The 20,087-nt window shown below is 51.1% G+C and overlaps 1 protein-coding gene across 2 annotated transcripts; it reads right to left on the bottom strand.

The window, feature by feature from the left end:
- Positions 1-5,394: 5,394 nt before the first annotated feature.
- Positions 5,395-19,137, bottom strand: Clu (clusterin). 2 transcript variants are annotated; one of them, XM_026398911.2, is made up of 10 exons: positions 19,064-19,112; positions 18,593-18,610; positions 15,720-15,850; positions 14,172-14,320; positions 11,475-11,645; positions 10,485-10,896; positions 9,458-9,565; positions 6,741-6,970; positions 5,854-6,026; positions 5,395-5,618 (listed from the first exon to the last, which is right to left on the bottom strand). In XM_026398911.2, the coding sequence occupies exons 3-10, from the start codon at positions 15,811-15,813 to the stop codon at positions 5,609-5,611; spliced, it is 1,347 nt and encodes a 448-aa protein (XP_026254696.1). In that variant the 5' UTR covers positions 15,814-15,850; positions 18,593-18,610; positions 19,064-19,112; the 3' UTR covers positions 5,395-5,608. The 2 variants fall into 2 exon arrangements, with proteins under 2 accessions (XP_026254696.1, XP_026254694.1); XM_026398909.2 differs by lacking the exon at positions 18,593-18,610 and having other exon boundaries at positions 19,064-19,137.
- Between the last annotated feature and the right edge of the window lie 950 nt (positions 19,138-20,087).

Genomic DNA, 20,087 nt, shown 5'->3' with positions numbered 1-20,087 from the left:
AGGAAGACACAGAGCTCCTTGTTCAACACTTGTCAAAATCTCAAGAGGATGACAGCAGAACATTAGGCAAAGCATGAGGCCCTTCTGAGCCAACTCGGGGCCTCACCTGGCAAAGGCCAGCCCTGCCCAGAAGAGCATGTGGCAAGGTGTCATGGTTACTTTTGTGGATTGACTTATAAGACTTTAGTATCAAATTATTTAACCAACTACCCCTCTACCTATTGCTGTGAAGGTATTTTGCAGTGGTGGCTGATCTTTATGATCAGTTGACCTTCAGTAAAAGCCCTGACCCTTCATGCTATGGGTGGGCCTCACACAATCAGTTGAAAGGCCTTCAAGACAAAAATTGAGATTTTTGAGAGAAAAAGGAATTTGGCCTCAAGACTATGCACAAACACCAGCCTCCAGAGCTTCTCTGCTGACTTGGATCCTGTGAAAGAACATGAGCCCCTGCTTGGAAATGAATCTCTTGACACAAATATATACACTGGTTATTTTTATCTGGAGAACACTCCCTGATCCATAGGCTAAAAATTAGATTGATGAAACTTATAGAACAAAAAGAAAAGCAGGTTGAAAACTGCTTTGGAAATCATTAAGTCCAAGTCACCCCACTCATTCTACAGGAAACTGAGGAAACTGAGGTTCCAAGAGGTGGAAAAACTTGCCAAACATCACACAAGAAGCTGAGAAAGACAGTGTCTCCAGACTTTTCAGCCCCATACCCCTGAATTTTAGAGAGCTTACACTTTAAACTCTATGAATTTTACATTCTATCCCATAATATTGTTGTGTTTTAAAATTCTGAGTAATGTTCCATTTTCCAAATCTTGAAATGACATTTCTGGAAGGAGTGCCATGCCTGTCCTGTGGACTTCTGGCCACCCACGCCCGTCCCGGTGGAAGAAGTGTAGCTGGCACAAAGGCTGGAGACGCTAAAACCTTGAGGTTCAGTGAAATCTCACACAATTCAGTGTTCTGGAAAAAAGTCCTTCCAATTACCAGGGGAACTGGCTGCCCTTTTAGGTTCAGCCTTTCAATAAATGTGATCTATTCTTTGGTTGATTTGGGATCTCTGGATGTCTGAAGGCCATCTTTCCAGAAAATTCTCCTTCCGGAGTTCTTTAGACATTAAGCTGTGTGCGCTGAGCCCATGAGCTGGGCTCCGGAGGGCGCTGCTGCTCTATCTGGATTCTCTTTCGCTCCCCTTCTTCTGGCCTTGCCCGGCTCCCTCCCTAACTGGCTGACAGCTCTGCCCCCTGCTGGCGAACACTCTCCTCATCTCTAAGACTGGACTGCTAACTCAAGAAGCAGCATCCAAGAATTGGAAATGGAGCAGAGGATGAGGAACTGCGCACCCAGCCAGCGTGTGGTGCACCCAGACAGCAGGAGCTGCTCTCAAGGTTGAATTTGGGGTGGGAGGTCGCACCCCAAAGGGCAAAAGGAAACAGCAAATCCTGCCATTTGTGGCAGCTTCTCCTCTCCGGGTGGCCCTCTCATCCCTACCCTCTCCTAACTGAGAAAAAGAGGGGTCCAGGGGATGCAGCCACCTGACCACCGCTCAGAGGTCTCCCATCTGCAAAGACTTAGGATATTTAAAGACCCAGGACAAATGCCCTTCACTTCACCAAGTGGTGACTCTGGAGAGGGGTAGCGCCAAGTTAGCAGAGTTGACCAGGCCACCTGCATGGGAGGGCCTGGAGGACAGAGAAGCTAAGAAAATTCTGAGCCTTGTATCAGGTCTTGTGACCTTGTGGTCAGCCAAAGCCCACCGTCAGTGGGGGCCACAGCTCAGTGGAAGGAAGGAAGGAATCCCTCTCTGATCGTTTAGTGGCAGACGCTGGAAGGGATTCAACGTTGTCCCTGGTGGTGGCTATCTGTGCCCAGGAGAAAATCAAGCTGCCAGACTCTGACCTGAACTGGCTGGGCCTGCCAGACCCAGCCCCAGGAAAGACACAGAGGGGGAGGAAACCCTGGGGTGGCACTGGGGGCTTGCTGAAAGGGAGAGTTCCCTAAGCCACCACTGGTTTTAAACTTAGAAGGGATGTCCCAGAGTCACCTGGAAGGAAGGTGTGACTCTGAGGCCTCCAGTTACTAGAATAGAAACACAGGAAGGTGCTATCCCAATACTAGGAAGAAGAAACCAGAAAAACCACTCTGAGCACCTCACCCCCAGGCCAGAGTGTCCTTAAGGGGGACTCTGAACTACAGGAGGAGATGCAGCAAGTCCCTGAGCCTTGCTCCTTCAGCTGCGACTGGGGTTTTTTCCCTGGAATATTTCAGAGGTCAAGAGAGGACCAGGCATTTCAAAAAAATTCCAAAGTAGAGTCCCTAAATTTGGGGTGGTTTTGAATTTTGGCAGAGCTTCCCACCCACGGGATGCACTGACCCCCCCAGTGGGAGCTGGCGCAGTGCCAAAGGCAATTGCAGACACAGCTTACCAGCCGGTTCCCTGTGTCCCCAACGGGCAAGTGGCTGCTGGTGGGACCCAGGTCAGAACCTAAGAGGAGCCTTGGCTTTGGTGTGGCTGCATGACTGCGACTTGGCACCCATGAAGTCATTGGTGAAGATGTACGTGTCCTCGGGAGCGTCAGGCTGGAGTGAGAGGTCCCCTGTCCCCATCCCCATGATGTGCCTGAGGGCTGGGTGCTGGAGGCCAAGGTGAGGTTGTGGGAGTTGTCTGGTGTCAGTTGAAGGTCACAGCCTTTGTTCCGCTGGGCAATGGTGGCAGAGTGAGAGCAGGCAGCTCAGGGTGCTGTTCCTCCGCACGCCCTTTCCTGACTGAGCCCCCACCCGACCTCGAGACGGACCAGAACTGGCCTCAGACTGGGGACAGGGGCAGGACAGCTGTACAGCTCTGACACTGACCACTTGACCCGGCAATGTATAATCCAGGAGGACTGTGACCGAGGGTGATCACCAGATCAGTGTGTGGGAACAGCGGCAGAGAGCTCACTATAGTGATGGCCCGTTCCATTAACAATCTCTAAAGACCTGAGCATTTTTGCATCTTGTCTAGAGCTATTTCATACGTCCTGGGTTTGCCAGGCTCCTCCTTCCAGCTAAAATACACCTGGCCATGCCAGGTCCATGCAGGACACTGGAGTGGGAATCCCTGGGCAGCTAACAGGTGCCAGTGGGACCGTTGGCCTGTGTTCAGGTCACACCTGCGTTCGGTCCCAGCTCTCGCCCTTGCTGGCTAATAGCTTGCAAACAAATGGCCCCTGCCATTTCTACAGCTTCACTCGCAACGGCCTCTGCAGGCCTCCCCTTGTTTCCACCTCATGCTTAATTCTGAATAGCAACTTCTGGAACCAGTCTGCCCTGGTGCCAACTCACTTGAGGGCACCCGTAGGAAAACCTGCCCACCGTAGCCAGTGCCTGCTCACTCGATACCATCTCCAGCACATCCTTTTACTTCCTGTTAACTCCAGTTACTGGAACACTCGGTCTGCTTGAATCAATCTCACTTCCAAAGCCAAAGCCCTCCCCCTCCCCCATCAGACTGGCCCTTCTGTTGACCCCAGCCCTCCCTCCAGAGCTCTGCTTTGCTCACCCCTGGGCATCTGCCAGCTCCACCCTGGCCTGCTCCCTGCTCCCTGACAGTGAGGGATGGGCAACTCTGAGGTCCCTTCACCAGCTCTTTGGGCTGTGAGGAATTGGGGTGAGGGTGTTCCCACATCCTGCCCACATGACACTTCTCTGATGAAGGCCATGCTCTTTTGTAACATGTGGGAAATAACCCCTCCTCAAGGGTAATTGCTGGGACCTAATGGGACTACACAAAGCAGTTGGCCCTGGAGCCAGAGCCCTCTGGCTGGCCAGGTCATAGTTGCCGGGTGCTGGGCACTGCTGAGCCCTAGTGTCATTTCGCCTTCCAGTCGTCCGAGACTGTATCTTCTTACAGCTTTCTGGCAGATGATCGTCAAGTGTCAACCCAGGCTAACAGCAGATTGCCGTTCCAGGCAGACATCAAAGCCATCTCTCACAGATCACCAAGCCCTGTTCCCACTTTGGCACAAGAGTTCCTGGGCCCCAAACCAAGGGCTCATTATCCACAGCCCCCTCCCCAGATCTAGCTGCATCTTATCCCCAAGCCTTGGTGGCCTCATGTTCTGCCTCAATCTTCCTAGTGCCTCAGGTTGGAACTTCTGTCGGGGATAGAGGGTCATCCAGGGATCCTTAAAACCAGGCCACTATGCAAAGGAGAAAAGAGGGGAGGCGCGGGGTCCCCGGGAAGCTAAATCAGCTGTGGGGCCTGCCTTTTAGGGTTTCAGTGTGAGAGTTGAAAGTAGGTGCATGAAGAAAAATCCCGAACACTGAATATAGTAACTGCCATAATCTAGCAACCCAACAACGGAAAAGATGAAGAAATTGTTCAAACATGCTCTGTGACATTAGCATATGTAATTTATAATTATGGTCATTTCAGCAAATCCCCTCTGACCTCATAACCCTAACCGTATACCATTAAGTGAACTGCACTGATCTTCCTCTGATTTCCCTTGAGAATAACCCTAAATATTAACCTGAGATGTGAGCTGAGCCTTACCACTTTGTTGCCCATGTGGCCAACCAAGGTACTTGACTGTGTCCTAAGGATATTCTAAGCCATGAATGTGCATGTGGACTTTGCCACAAGCCTGGCATGCAACCAGATTTTTTTTTCCATGTGCAGCATATTTGATGGATAGAAGTCTGCAATTAGAGAACATTAATGAATGCACAGCTTGATACTTATGGATTGAGGTTTGTATCACGGTTAGTTAGCGCCCCCTTTTGGCAATATCATAAACTGCAGCTCAGTTAAATTTTAGGCTGAGCTGCAAATGAGTCTTCTAGACCTGAGCAGAGAAGTACCAGTGGCCCAGAGTAAGACAGAGGGACAGTGGCAGGAGAGTCCACAGTCAAGAAGGTGCCCATGTATTCCAAGTTCACAAAATAAGAAAATCGCCTCATTTGGTCTTCACAGACTATAGTTTTCATAAAGAAAATATCAATCATGTATTGAATACCCAGCAAGCCTTATCGCTACCCCCTCTTTACCTGATCTGGTTCTTAGTGTATTCCTTTGGGAGATCACCCGTGCCCCAGTTAGAATGCGCTGACAGTTTTATAACAATGGAAAAGATTCATGTTCCAGAGATTTCTTTTAGTTGGCTTGTGGCATATACCGGTTTTTCTCAAAGCAGGAACGTCTTGAACTGGCTCAACTTTGTCATCGTACATATCCCTTTGACTCTCCACTGTGTGATCATCCTGAGCCATTAGCCACTACTAACTGTTCCCATCTCTTCCTTTTTCCTTACCCCCCCCCCACCCTCGCAGCCCCACACCAAAATGAAGGAGTTGGGGGGTAGAGGACGGGAGTAGCACGAAGAGAACTTGGGGCACTCAGGTCACAAGGCAGCTTTATTGAATTAGTTGCATGCGGAAGCAGCTCTTCCCACAAGCAGCAAATACAGGCATTAGAGCATAAAATCCTGGAGAGGCCGGCGGGACTGGGGCCTAGTCACGGAGAGACATGCAGAGCTCTCTGGGGGGCTGCGGTTCGTCTCAGGGGAGCTGCACTCAGATGCCTCTGTTTATGGAAAAGCCACCCTCACACTCACTCCTCTCTGAAAAATAAAAGGGGAGTACGGGAAAGGGTGGATTTTCACCAAGAAGCAGCCACCCACACCCACATTCTTATCCTCAGAGGAAAAATAAAATTCCCGGTGGTTTCCTGACTTTGTTCTGGGGCTCTGGTCACAAGCGTGGGCATTCTGCCCAGACTTTATACCCTGTCCCTTATCTCAGCCCCCAGGGACATCTAGGGCTCTGCAGAGCCAAAAGAAAGGCCTGTCCACCTACCGGCTCTTCTTGCGGTATTCCTGCAATGCTTTCTCTGCCACAGTGTCCATAAATTTAGGGTTGTCTTTGGGGACCTCTGGGATTACCACAGTGATGGGGTCTGAGTCGAAGAGCTTCACAACCACCTCCGTGACACGGGAGGGGGCTTCTGAGTCGGAAATGTGGGAGGTCACCTAGACAGAATAAGAGAAAGAGAAGAGCCGTGTGTCACGGCCACAATGCCCACATTTTATAATGAGGCCTGTGATGCAGAAGCTCCAGCACACCTTCAAGAACACCTGGATGTCTGACACGTTGCTTGTTACTAATACAGACATCTGTGCAACTCATCTGAACAGAAATGCCCGGATTCACGCACGCCTTTGAAAGGACAAAGGCCATCTGCAAACGAACCACCTGCCCAATGGGCACCCAGAGGGTAAAAGTGTTTTCTAAGCACTTTTCTTAGTGCAGCTACTGGCCAGTCTGAGGTCACAAAAAGAATCAGAAAAACAAAAACAGGGTCTTCAACACTAGAGAGAAATTGTCACTGGCAGAGGACAATCAGCAACCACGATCCACTCCCCATGGCCCAGGACACCAAGCAGCTTTGAGAAAGAGTCCAGCCTTTGCAGCCAGGGCTAACTTGCCAGGGGAGTTGCCCATAGTCCTCCAGGCTGGGGCTAGCTCTGGGACCTGGCTCGCTCTCCTCCTCATGATATTCTGCCTCCCTGGCTGGGTCTTCAGTGCAGCACGGTACAGATGGGTCTCCTATTTCCTATGTGATAAATGCCCAATGAAAAACCTAAGTGCCCTCTGTAAATCTGTGTCCCATTTTTGGGCTCACATCACCTCCAGACCGTGTCTCAGGTCCCCCCGCATCAGCGTGTGGCCAGGACACAACTCACGGTGGAGACCCGGAGATAGGCCTGGTCTTCGCTCTGGGTGAGATTGGCCAGTTGGGACAGCCAGCTGAACTGGTCGTTGAGCTGCTCCAGCAGGGAGGAGGTGTTGAACATCTTGCGCTGGTAGGAACGCAGCAGCTCGTTGTACCTCTGGGTCAACCTCTCAGCGATCTGGAGGGAGTCGTTGAGCTCCTGCCGCAGCTGAGCCTGGGCGGGGTTGTTGGTGGAGCAGTCTGTCCAGAGGGGGAAAAGCACAAGGCAGAAACGTGAAGGAAGGTTCAAAAGGGACAAAGATGCAAATGGAAACCGGCTCACACAGGCGGGAATGGCAGCGCACAGGATGTTTGTGAGGGTCCCCCAAAATAGAGTTCTCCCCAGAACAGGAATCAAGACCCTTGCTCCTTCATGAAGAAAGGCTTGCTCCAGGAAAAGATGTCAGCTGAACTAAACAGGGTGCTTAGTGGTGTGACTGATTCATCTCCTTGGCAACCGGTCACAGTGTCGAGCACTCTTGACGAAAATGGATCTCAAGTGCTCCACGTCCTCAGACCCAGTTCCTCGCAGGAGTCATTTCAGGAGAAAGGGGATTTTACTCACTCACATGGCTCCTGCTATGTACCAGATACCACATAAGGTGCTCTTTTCTCATTGTCTATGCATTCTGACTTAAGGATTAACATCCTACTTTACCAATCATGAAATTGAGGCCCACAGGAGTAAGACATTTGCTTAAAGCCATAGAAGAAATAATCTTCAGGGTCAGAGTCGAACTCGAGTGTTTAAATCTTCATCTTGGGCTCTTTACACTTGGTGTCTGGGGTTCTGAAACATCTCCAAGCTTCTCTTTTGGGCCTATCTGCAGAGTTGGCAATTCTGGTTCTCAAAAGCCCATGCAGCACAGGGCTGTCCAGGACCTTAGGCCACCAAGCAGAGCAGGCTGGTGGCTGGGAATCCTTGCCTGCCCCCTGTCCACTAAGGCTGGTCACCAAGCTCAAGAGAACAGGGAAGACATAATCCATTCCTTTTGGTCAAGTGTCACTGCAGGTTTTCAGATCTAAATGCTACCCATTATCTTTTTCTCCCCCTAAATTATTTCAAAAATATCCAGAAGAGGGTACTTCAAACCTAAGAGAATCAAGGGACAGGAGATCTCTGCTTCTGATGGCACCTTGCAATCATTGATAATTTAAAAAAAAAAAAATGTCAGGTGGGACAAGAAGTAGCATTAATGTCAAGAAGGTGGTTGAAAGGGAATGTGTGATGAGCAACTTTCACTCTCTTATCAGGAAATAATTAAAAATAAGAAAAGTTCTCCAGAGCCGAGACTCTGCCTGGAACAGTAATTCTCCACTAGGGAAGAGGCAGCCTCCCAGGGGACACTTGGCAATTCTGAAGACGCTGCTGGCTATCACAGCTGGTAGGGGGAGGTTGCTACTGACATCTAGTGGACAAAAGCCAGGGATGATGCTGAACTCCCTGCAACACACAGGACAGCCTCCAGGACAGAGAACCGTCCAGTCCAAAAGGTCAGCAGGCTGAAACTGAGAAATCCTGGGCCAGTGTCCCCAGGCAGTACAGCTTAGATACTTCAAAGTACCTTGAATAAAAAGCAGTAGGTCTTCCCCAAGCCAAAAAAGGGGGTCTATTCAGTTCAGTTGATAGGTACACGAGGTCCGATCTGAGTCTAGGCCCTAAGGTGACAGCTCTCTGCCATTCTATGATATTTTTATGGGAAAAGCTCAGAAGCATGGTCATGTATGTATCTACAGCTTCTTTGCACTCTAGCCCCTGAAAGCACTATTATTTATTTTGCTTCTAAACTCACAGGAGCAAGGCTGGGAATAACCAGACTGTAAAGGCCTGGCAAACCAAATCAAATTAAGTAAGAGCAAAGCCACAGAAGGATAAGCTACCTACCAGGAGAAAGTCAGCTCATTCTGAGCAGGGAAACTGCTTACTAAGGACTTTCATAGCTGTTATCTCAAAGTAGGGAGAATTTCATTAATAGCCAGACCTGATTAAATGGAGAGAAACAGTTGAAGGGAAACCTTTCCTTTGCCTGGGGAAGTGATGGACAAAAGGAAATGAAAAGTGCCACCATGGAGGTGGACGAGGTCCCTAGGGCCCCCAGGGAGAAAACCCAGGGTGCTGATTGCCAACACAGCCCAACCCCCAGCTGGCCTGTGGAGGGGGTCACACAGTCTTAGATAAGTGACTCAGCCTTCCTGTGACTGCGCTTGCTCCTCTGCAAGGTGGGGACGAGAACTGTACCCAACTTATCAGGTCGTCCTGAGGACATGAGTAAACAGCGGTAGAGTTTAGAACAGTACCTGCCACGTGGGAGCGTCGGTCAAACAAAACACACGCTGCCTACAATTTCATAATGTGCCGTGGAAAACGAATATGGCCAGCACCCTGGAACCTGGGGGCACAGCTGGGGAGGTCAGAGGGGGAGGGCTTTCTTTCACAAACCTTGGCGGCACCCACCGCGGGCTGCCTCTTTACCACGGCCTGCCCGGGGAGGGGCACCTTACATCTGTCTCAGAATAATCTGAATCTTCAACCTTTGAGGGCACCAGGATACTCAAGGCTGAGCACCTGCCCTGGGGTCACAGCTCAGAGGCACAAAGCTGGAATCTGGAAAAAGGCCACCCCACGAGGCCACAAGGAACTAGGACACAGTGATGACAGGGAAAGCTGGCGCTCTGACCCATACTCACCCACAGACAAGATCTCCTGACACTTGTCACACCGGTCCTTCATCTTCAGGCATCCTGTGGAGTTGTGGCGGATCTCCTTGCACACGGCCTTCTGGTCATCCTCACCTTCTGCGGACGCGTGAGGGAAGAAAGAGGCTGAGGCGCTCGGCCACACAGGGCAGGCCCCACCGATTTCTCAGCCCCCTTCTACAAAACTGTGTGGCCCTTTGAGATCCTGTGGTCAGAGCAGGTTGCGACTTGGTTGTCCGCCCACACACATGGCGTCTGCTTGGGGTTCCTGCAGAGGCACCTGTGGGCCCCTGTCCAGGCAACTGCCTCCCCTCCCATTGGAGAGACCCCTCTTGTCCCCACACTCCTCTGCAGAAGGCAACTTGCTCTGCACCCTCCCTGGCTCCTGCTCTCCTGCTGGCTGGTCAGCAGGGCTCTGGAAGGAAGGGGTGCATCCTCCTCAGAGCCTCCTGACCCCACAACTTCCACCCCGATGGAGCTGCAGGAGGCGCTTGTTCAGCGCCAGGCCCTCCGGCACTTTCGTGCTTTTCGGGCCAAACCCCAGTGCCGAACCCTACAGAAGAGGGCGCAGCGTGGCCAACAGAGCCTTGATGAAGGACATCTACTCCTGTCCACATCACCCCTCACTCTGCACTGCACCCTCATTCTGAACCAGGCCCCCTGGTCACAGCCATGAACCCCTTCCTTAAGGGTGATGTGGCCGTGACGTAGTTCCCTGCCAAGAAGGTGTGGCCCCACACCAAGCCCCCTAAATTCACGAGGGAAAGAGGCTCCAATCCCGTAGGAAGGACGGGCAGTGCCACGCAGAGCAGCAGCTGGTTGGCTTTTGAAATAACACTCCAGCCCCTGCGGAACTACATGGGGGGACCCCACTCTGTCGGCCCTGAAACCTCATGCACTCCTTTACCTCTTCCTCTTTAAATGGGTTAATGCCACCCTCCGGGGTGGCTGGGAAACAGGGGGGTGAACACATCTCGTGGGCTCCCATCCCTCCTTGGAAGACAGGGACCTTTCTGACCTCTTATGAAGTCCACGCTCGGGGACTGGGAGCCTAGGCCGTGGAACGGGGCGTCCATGGCCTGTTGAGCCTGGTGTATCATTTCGAAGAAGGGCTGGAACAGGTCCTGGAAGCCCAGATGCCCGTAGGGGGAGAGAGGCAAGATGCTGCGGGCGAGGCGGGACTTGTGATAGAGGAAGTGGGGCCTCCTGTGCGGGAAGCCGAAGGGCGAGAAGTAGCGGGTGTCCTGGGGCTCGTGGGTGAAGAAGCTGTCCTGGAACAGCGTGTCCATGATCCCGGAGGACCTGGTGAAGCTGTCCTGCATGGCATCCAGGATGTGGTTCTGCTTACGGTCGCTCTCCAGCAGGGAGTCGATGCGGTCGCCGTTCATCCAGATGTAGAAGGGCGAGCTCTGGTTCAGGAACTCCTCCAGCTGGGTGGCCAGACGGCTCAGTGAGGAGGGGCCTCTCACGGCACAGGCACACAGCAGGTGACTGAAGGGCCCAGACCACCCACTCCACCCCCACCAGGCCCTGAGGTGCACAAATCCCCTAGAGTTGATGAGAGGGGCCCCCTGTCACTTGCGGCCTTTAAGGACACTGACCCAGCTGCTCGGCTGCTCAGCATTCAGGGAACAACAAAATTCACTTGAGTCCCAACCAAGAGAGGCCCATAGGCAAGGCCCAGGGATTCAATATGAATGCACTAAAAAATGTTTTAGTTTCCTCCGTGGGCGCAGGACTCCGCCATGCCACGAAGCCGTTTGTTGTTATCCAGCTAATCCTTGCTGGGTAAAGGTCTTTGGAGGGAGGCACACACCTGACACACGTTAGTGACAACTGCCATGTCCACACTCACATGAACAATCATGACTGACAATCACAGTCAATCATGGCATGGGGTCGGGGTGCAACCGGCCAGTACTAACCAACAGCACCGGATGTGGAATGAAGTGTATTGTACTAGGTTCTCCTCACTCCCCACTCAAAGCCTAAACCACACCCTTTTCACCTGGTGGCCAACTAAGCCCGAGCCGCTTCTGCACACGCGTGCGTAGAACTTCATGCAGGTCTGCTTCAGGCAGGGCTTACACTCTTCCCAGAGGGCCATCATGGTCTCGTTGCACACTCCCGGGATTGCCTTCAGCTTCATTTCAGAGTCCCTAGTCTCATCCAGGGCATCCTACAGGGAGACAGGAGGCCAGGTGTGCCACAGAGGCCACACTTCACCCCTCCCCTGCACTCCGGCTGGGTGCCTGGCCCTCCCCACCTGCAGGACTTCCCATGGTCTGATCACCGGATGTGCTTATTTCCTCCCCTGCACCAACCCTTGATCCCACATTTAGCCACCTGGAATGCTCTTCCCACTTGGCCTCCCATAGCCTCTCCTCCCTGGAGGCCCAGCCGACCTCTAGAACTCAAAAGTTCTGACTTACTGCTGGGGCAGTTTCTACCCCAATTTACTTCTCACTTATACCTCATTTGCTATATAATCCCATAAGAGTGTATCCCAAGGAATTTTCAAAATAAAGAAAAAAATCTTTACATAGGTATATATCATTGCATATATTTTATATACGTGGAAAATAGTCTGGGGGTCCATTTTCAGAATCTAGAATTCAGCCTTAATTGGATCCAATGCCCGCACTAATTCTAAAATCAGCCAGTCACATAGATGGTAACCCCAGACCCCTCCAATAAGAGTGCAGGGAGGCACTGTGTTAGGTTAGAGATACAAACAGACCGAACGCCCACCTGGGCACTCTTGTTAGCCAGGTTTCCCTAGCACCCCCTTAGGTGGGAGTGAAGGTCTGCCTTGCCTACCCACTTTCCACAGTGCATTTTGATTTCCTGCAGCACCCTGTTGTTCTAATGTATACACACATCAGAAACAGTCCAGATGCTCAAAAGCAGAGTACAAGTTAAACAAATTATAGAACAGTAATCCACTCATCAGTTTCAACCTACTGCAGTCCAAAAATACTACAAAAGCACCACGAAGAGTTAAGATGTTTTGAGAGACTGCATTCATACTTTTGCTACCATAAGTTGTTCTAATTATTCTACATTACCATATGTTGTTATAATTGTTGTTGTTAGCCTCTTATGGCACTTAATTTATGGATTAAATTTTATCAGAGGTATGTATGCACAAGAAAAAACAGTATCTACAGGTTTGGTGGTGTCCTTGATTTCAGACATTCACTGTGGTCTTGGAACATATCCTCTGTGGGTAAGTGGGGAGACTACTTACCATATGTACCAAAGGGTAACAAATACATCATTCATTACAAGGCTTATTTATAAGTTTTAAGTATTATAGTAAGCATTTTTATTTTACAAATTCATAATCTTGAATACAATCATTGTGGGGAGAAATATAGAGGAAAAAAAGCAGGAAGAAATAGATCAGATGTTAACAATGACTCCCTGCTCCCAACCCCCAACTCAGAACCTATTTGGAGCCTGCACATGGTCAGGGTTTAGAAAAATCTATTGAAATGAATCTGGGCATCAAGCCCTGAGCCAGGCATGGAACAAAACAAGATCCAAGATTTCACCCCCAAGAGTCTTTGAAAAGCAAATAAACTTTCCCCATTTCTTCACTACAGTCCCAGCATCAGGTGACACAGCCCAGGAAGGACTGTGGGTCACCATGGCAACCCAGCAAGGCACCCCACTGAGTCCCTCCCCTCCCTGCCAGCAGGGAGGGCCCAGACACAGGTGTAAGCTCATCCTTACCTCTTTCTTTCTTTCTTTCTTTCTTTTTTTAATTATTTCTTTATATATGACAGCAGAATGCGTTACAATTCATATTACACATATAGAGCACAATTTTCCATATCTCTGGTTGTATACACAGTATATTCACACCAATTTCTGTCTTCATACATGTACTTTGGATAATGATGTCCATCACATTCCACCATCATTTCTAACTCCATGCCCCCTCTCTTCCCCTCCCAGCCCTCTACCCTATCTAGAGTTGTTCTATTCCTCCCATGCTCCCCTTCCCTACACCACTATGAATCAGCCTCCTTATATCAGAACATTTGTTTTTTGGGGATTGGCTAACTTCACTTAGCATTATCTTCTCCAACTCCATCCATTTACCTGCAAATGCCATGATTTTATTTTCTTTTATTGCTGAGTAAAATTCCATTGTGTATATTTGCCACATTTTTATCCATTCATTTACTGAAGGGCAACTAGATTGGTTCCACAGTTTAGCTATTGTGAATTGTGCAGCTATAAACATTATGTGGTTGTGTCCCTGCAGTATGCTGTTTTTAAGTCCTTTGGGTATAGTTCAAGGAGAGGAATAGCTGGATCAAATGGTAATCCCATTCCCAGATTCCAAGGAATCTCCATACTGCTTTCCAGATTGGCTGTACCAATTTGCAGTCCCACCAGCAATGTATGAGTGTGCCTTTTTCCCCACATCCTCGCCAACACTTATTGTTGTTTGTATTCTGCCATTCTGATGGAAGTGAGATGAGATAATTTTTACTCCTCACACATCAGATAGAGCACTAATCTCTAGGGTATACAAAGAACTCAAAAACCTTAACACTAAAAAACAAATAACCCAATCAATAAATGGGCCAAGGACCTGAACAGACACTTCTCAGAAGAGGATCTACCATCAATCAACAAACATGAGAAAATGCTCATCCTCTCTGGCAATCAGAGACATGCAAACCCTTACCTCTTTCTTCTTCTTGGCCTCCTCTAAGGTGTCAAGCAGCGACTTGCGTTCCTCATTTGTTTTCTCTATCAGAGACTTTATCTCCTTCACCCCCTTGACAGCATTTTGGATTTCCTTATTAATGTACTTACTCCCCTGGGTGGACATCTCTACAAGAGAAAGGCAGGAGGCAGGACGGGCAAGATGAGATCAGGTTGGGGTGACAATCCCAGAACCAGATAGGATGGTCAGAAAAGTCTGTTTGGCCCAGAGACTGTCAAAGCTGGGACTCCGCCCTCACCCTGGGGAGGTAGCACACAGCCTTGCCTAGCAGGACACAGGTGCCCATCACAGGGGTCCTGGGTGGTTCTACCCAACTGCTCGGAGATGCAAACCTCAGGAGCGGCACGTCTCAGAGAAGCACTACGCCTTCCCACTGTCACACCACCTCGGGGAACCCACAGCCCTCAAGATAGAATATACCGTTATTTTGGCTACAAATCTTTTCTGGAATTCTGTTTAACCAAATATTTGTACTTCTTTATTCCAATGCAGAGTGGCAGGTGACAGGGACAAGAATATGAATGAGTGGCACTGTCACCAAGGAGACTGCTTATCCTGTGCCACATTCTCTTTACCTACTACTCCCAACACATGATCATGCCCACCAGATGGGAAAAGATGGGGACAGGGAGGTTTAGGGCCCATGGGCACACCATGTCCATCATGTAGGATGAACAAGTCCTGAAGGTCCATTTACAGATGCCCACAGTTAGTAACACCAGATACCATACTTGGGGTTTTCTTTAGGAAGTAGATCTGTGTGTTCTCACCACAGAAGTAAAAGGTAACTAGGGAAGGTGACGCACATGCTACTTAGCTTGTAGAATGTACATGTATTTCAAAGCATCGGTGTGTGCTGTGATATATAATTTTTCTGGTCAATTATACCTCAAGCTAGGATGGGAAAGAAGCAGAGTCATGAGATCAAGATAGTAGCCCAGGATCTACAGCCAGGGAGTGGCAGGGCAGACGCACACCCAGGTCTCATCTCCAAATCTGGGGTTTTAGCCACGACCCCGCAGAACTGGTCCGCTAGGAAGAGGGGGGTGGGCGACAGGAGAAGGGGTTTCTGGAAGGGGCTCAGGAAAGAGAAGACTGCAACGGCCAAGCACTCACGCTGAACAGCACTGTCCCTTCCCTGTCCTGTGAGTGGAGAATGTGGAGCCTGGTTTCTTTTGGACAGGTGAGGACCCATGGGCAGCAGCCCCATCACCATGCCTCAAATGGCCAGGCACAGTTTGGGGAAGAACCATGGGAGCCAGTAGGGGGACAGGGAAGGGAGTGGCTGAATAAAATGCCAAGGGCTTGGGAAATGCAGACCAGTGCCCAGAAGACACCTGACCACAAAGAGCCTCAGCTCCAGGGGCAGGGCATGGATGGTCGGAGAGGGTTGGACAGAGAAATGCAGACTTGGGTACAAGATGAAAATGGCCTTCAGCACTTGGGACTGCAGAGAGGGCACGTGAGCTTGTGCAGCAGCCCTGCCCAAAGCCCAGTTTTACTTGCCCTGGAGCTCCTGGTTGGAGACCAGCGGCTCTCCCAGGACCTGTCCGTCGCCCCAGGTCAGCAGCAGCCCCACACACAGCAGCAGAGTCTTCATGGCGCCGCCTTCTCTGATTCTGGAATCCTAGCACGCTCTGTTTAGAGAGAAGGGGAAGCCATCAAGGGAACAGCTGGGCCACCTGTTGGCTTCCTGCCCAGCTCACTGCCTGCTGCAGCTTCCAGGAACTTGGGGACATGTGGCCCTCAGCCGTCCCCTCAGCTGGCATTACTGCAGTTTTATCCCTGAGGAACTTCGGAGGACAGACCAGACCTGCCACTGACACCTTCAAAAGAAAACGAAGGCAGGAGATACACTGAGGGTGCAGACTCATGGAATCAGAGCGGCTGGGCTCCCCGCCAAACTTCCTCCTCCCACTAAGCAGGGCACACAGGCTTCCTGCACTGGGTCTCCTTGTCCAGAAAGGGCATCTAGGTATCAAACACTGAAAACAGGTCCCTTGGATCACTCATCTGTCCCTTCCCTGTTCCTCCTCACTTACTCACAGCAGACATTACCAATCAATCACCACTCTGTTCCCCTCAGAGCCCCAGCACCACCTGAAGGTGCTTTATAAGAGTCTGAGACATGAGCATCCGCCCCCTTAGGTTGGCACAGGAAGTTAAAGCCATTGGCCATCCTTAGTGTGAGACTTCAGGCAGGCTGCCTGTGGATTCCGAGGTATCCATCATGAGCACAGCAGAGAAGGGAGGGCCATCCAAGGGAGAGCGAGGGCAGAGTGAAGGCAGGGAAGGGCCAAGTGAAGGGTTAACCATGAGCCCAAAGAGCAGGTTCCCCAGAAAAGTCCCTTCAGGAGGACGTGCTCCTTGGCTCTGCCAAGTCCTTTTCAACCAGCCCATTCCCTCCAAGCTGGCACCAGTGTGCCCTGCCAAGGCACCCCTGCCACCATTGGGCCAGTTGCCCTGAGCCAGGGGACACGGGCCACAACCTGGGTCTTACACAATGGTCCCTTTCCTAGCAGCTAAAGTTGTTGCATAAGACAACTCCCCCTGCGCCCTCGATCCCCGGCTCTGTGGCTTATCTGGGCTCACCGATTTCCCATGCCACTCGGGTTCACATCTAAAACCTGCTCTCGGCAGGCCCATCTGGACACTGGGTAGATCATTAATAAGACAAGTCTCTCCTGACGCAATTAGACGCAGAGCAGGCGGCAGCGTGGGAGTGAGCGCGGGTCAGCGCCTTCCCCAACCATGGGGTGGGTGGCTGAGCTGGGCAGGACTTCAGGCCCACCAGGAAGGATCTGGTCTCATAGATTGTGCTCAGTGAGGCCTGGAATGCCTCCGGCAGGGACAGAGCCTTTGTCACACAAGAGAGATAATGCTAGCCAGAAACCCCTCTCCCAGAGGGCAACCCCTCACACCCCCACCCCTGCCCGAGCAACAACTTCTGGCAAATTCATCCAAAATGGTCAGAAACAGGTTCTCACCCAAGGGCAGGGCGGTGGACCCTGAAGAGAGAGGGGAGAGGGCAGTCAAAGCAGAGAATAGGATGGAGGTGCTGGAGGTGAGCAGCTGGCACGGGGTCTGTCCAGGAGCCATCAAGCTCAGAGCTAAGAAAGGGTCACTCTCCAACCCAGCCTCTCCACCTTCAGGGGCCGGGCCAGAGCCCAGAGACAGGTGGGGCTCCTGGGTCCCACAGCAAGCTGGTGGCAACCCAGGGTAAGAACCCAGTCCTCCCAACTATGGACCCAGTATCTTTTCCTTGATACCAAGTCACTTCAATCTCTGAGCCTCTGGACCTAACAAGAGTTTACTGATGTAATACCTTCTATAAACCCAAGGGTCTGATATAATCATTGTATATTCCGACTGCTTTCAAACCTGACTGAGGGTCTATCCTGGGTATTGGCAACCTCTAACTGGCATTTCTGGAGAGGGGCAAAGGACTGAAGCAGACCCACAGGCCACCTATGGTCCTCTGACTCTGGTTTAGCCTTAAGGAAATGATGGGTTACTTTCCCAGGGTCTTGTGATAATGCTTATTTTGAGTCAGCATCTGCTTTTCTCCAAAACTAGGCACCTCTTGGATACTGCTGGTCCAAGGGGAGCAGGAGAATGAGGGCCAAAGCCCAATGCCCTCCCTCTAAATGAACTCTCTCCTCATCCCCTTCAGGGCTGGAGTCCTGCCAAAGTCAAGGACCTCCTTCCCCAGCACTGCACCACAGTCTCTTCCCTTGTGGTATTTTCCCTCCATGTTTGTTTGTTTGTTTGTTTCGGTACCAGGGATTGAACCCACTGAGCCACATCCCCACCCCTTAAGACAGGGTCTCACTAAGTTGCTGAGGCTGACTTTGAACGGGCGATTCTCCTGCCTCAGTCTCTGAAGCTGCTGGGATTACAGGTGTGCACCACCATGCCTGGCTCCTCCCTTTTGTAAGCATTTTTATACCATAAGATTCTTTGCAATCCCTGTCTTCAAGTCTTCTTTAGAGGCACACTTTTGTGGGTGCATCCTCTTGAGCATTCTTTTATAGTACTGTACTTACTCTTAAATTCCTAATCTCTCCCTTCTTAAAAAAAAAAAAAAAATCAGCAGCAGCAGCCACAACTTCCCTCCTTCCCCCCACCCCACTAGGTCCAGGAATTCTGGAAGGCTAAGAGGCTTCAGTTCTTTTCCCAACCTGACACTTTATCACTGGAGACAGACCTCCCAAAGCCTCCCCAGACCTCAGATTACCATCTATAAAACGAGACGGTGGAATCAGACGTCTGAGGCCTGATGGAGATTTCCTCTAGTGCACCTTAGGTGCATAAGGAAACAGAAAAATTAGGATTTAGGTGACTGCAGCATATACTTATATCCACAACGTCGTACTTACAAAGCGCTCTCCGGAGAACTAGAAAATAGGAGAAAACAAGATGACTCAGCCTGCAACCGAGATGAACACCTTCACTGCGCCGCGGGAAGCGCCCACACGCAGGCAGCGCCGCCACGCCCCTGTACCTCCCACAAGGCGCAGCAGCCTCCAAGCCTCAGTTTCCCCGATTTTGCAAAAGGAGGATTTTACATATGACCGATTTACCGCTACAAAATTTGTGGTTAGAGCTCATGCGCACAGGGACTCCAGAGTCTCGCCAGTGCACCGCCTACCCAATCGGCCTGCGGTTCAACTGCCTGGCGACAGGGCTCTGGCCACCTCCCGGTGGGGTCCCCTGGGAGCTCTGTCTAAAGGTCGGGGCTATGGAGTTGTCATCTCTCTCCACCTCCACCTGGCTGCTACCCCCGCCCTCCCATCGACCCCCTACGTCCCTGCGCTGGGGTAGGAAAGATGGGGACAGCTTACGCTTACCCGTCAGCTGCGCCAGCTCCCGTGCGCTCCTCCTAGCGACGCCGGGCGGTGAGCACCGCGAGACGCCGTATTTATAGCGCTCGGGCTCGCGTACACCCCCTTTGGGGCTGGCTGCAAACCTGCATGACTCACGCCCAAAGAATGCCATGGAATGCGCGGGGAGCTTTCTGGAAGCGGGGAGGGGGGGCGGTGCAGCACTCGGCTGGGGGCACCGGAGGGCGCGTCAGCACCGCGAATGACCGCGCCAGTTCTAGGGGACACCCTGGGACTCGCTCTGCCTCAGGTGTTTCAGAGGCTCGGAGCCTGGGCGCACCCCAGTAGGGAAGTGCTTGAGGGGTGCCCCAATCCACAGGGTTAGAAGGGTCCATTCTATGCTGGCCGGTACCCAGTCCAAAATACAATCTCACAGTCCCCCAGCCCCATTGAATGTTAATCTTTCACATTAAACACGCTCCACTTCTCCTGTTCTATTTAAATATGAAAGTGTCAGAAATAATGAGGGTAAGATGGAGAGAGGCGTTGTGCTTGGGAAGAGAATACATTAAGTGTTTGAAATCGGTTAAAGGATGAGCAGAGCATCTATTTGGGGAGACAGAAAGTCTCCCTGGACTCCTAAATCCATGGAGCTTAAGCAATTATTGTCCCCTTTCACTTGGAACTCAGCCAAGCAGGCTGGGCTCCAGTGCTGGCACGGCACTAGTGCAGCCCCAGTTTAGAGTTCTACGTTTGCAGACTTGAAATTCTCATGCTCTCTGAACAAGGGCCTGGCATGTTTGTTTTGCACTGGGACCCATGTACAGAGTCATCCTCAACTGGCTTCTGCTGAGAGCAGGTGCATCTCCTGTCCCAGGAATCTGCACCCCCACCACCACCAGAAGGGAAGAAACTGTCCAGGAGTCCCAAAGGTGCTGATACTTCTTAGGAAAGAAGCAGAGCTGTCCACTCTGGACTCTGGGACATTGGAGTTTGAGTAGAGGGGGCAAGGGCTGGCTTTGCTCTCAGGCTGGTGGGAAGACGGATGGAG

This window comes from Urocitellus parryii, chromosome 14 (assembly GCF_045843805.1).
Source record: "Urocitellus parryii isolate mUroPar1 chromosome 14, mUroPar1.hap1, whole genome shotgun sequence".
NCBI lineage: Eukaryota > Metazoa > Chordata > Mammalia > Rodentia > Sciuridae > Urocitellus > Urocitellus parryii.
The sequence above is the reverse complement of the archived record's forward strand: the minus strand, read 5'-3'. Positions and strand labels throughout refer to the sequence as shown.

Bases quoted from the DNA above. Each gene is read 5' to 3' on its own strand.
- Clu (XM_026398909.2), bottom strand. From the start codon at position 15,813: ATGAAGACTCTGCTGCTGTGTGTGGGGCTGCTGCTGACCTGGGGCGAC. The intron at 11,646-14,171 runs GTAAGGGTTTGC...GTCTCCCTGTAG, and splicing joins AGGCCAAGAAGAAGAAAGAG to GATGCCCTGGATGAGACTAG. The intron at 6,027-6,740 runs GTGAGTTGTGTC...TATTCTGTCTAG, and splicing joins CCTATCTCCGGGTCTCCACC to GTGACCTCCCACATTTCCGA.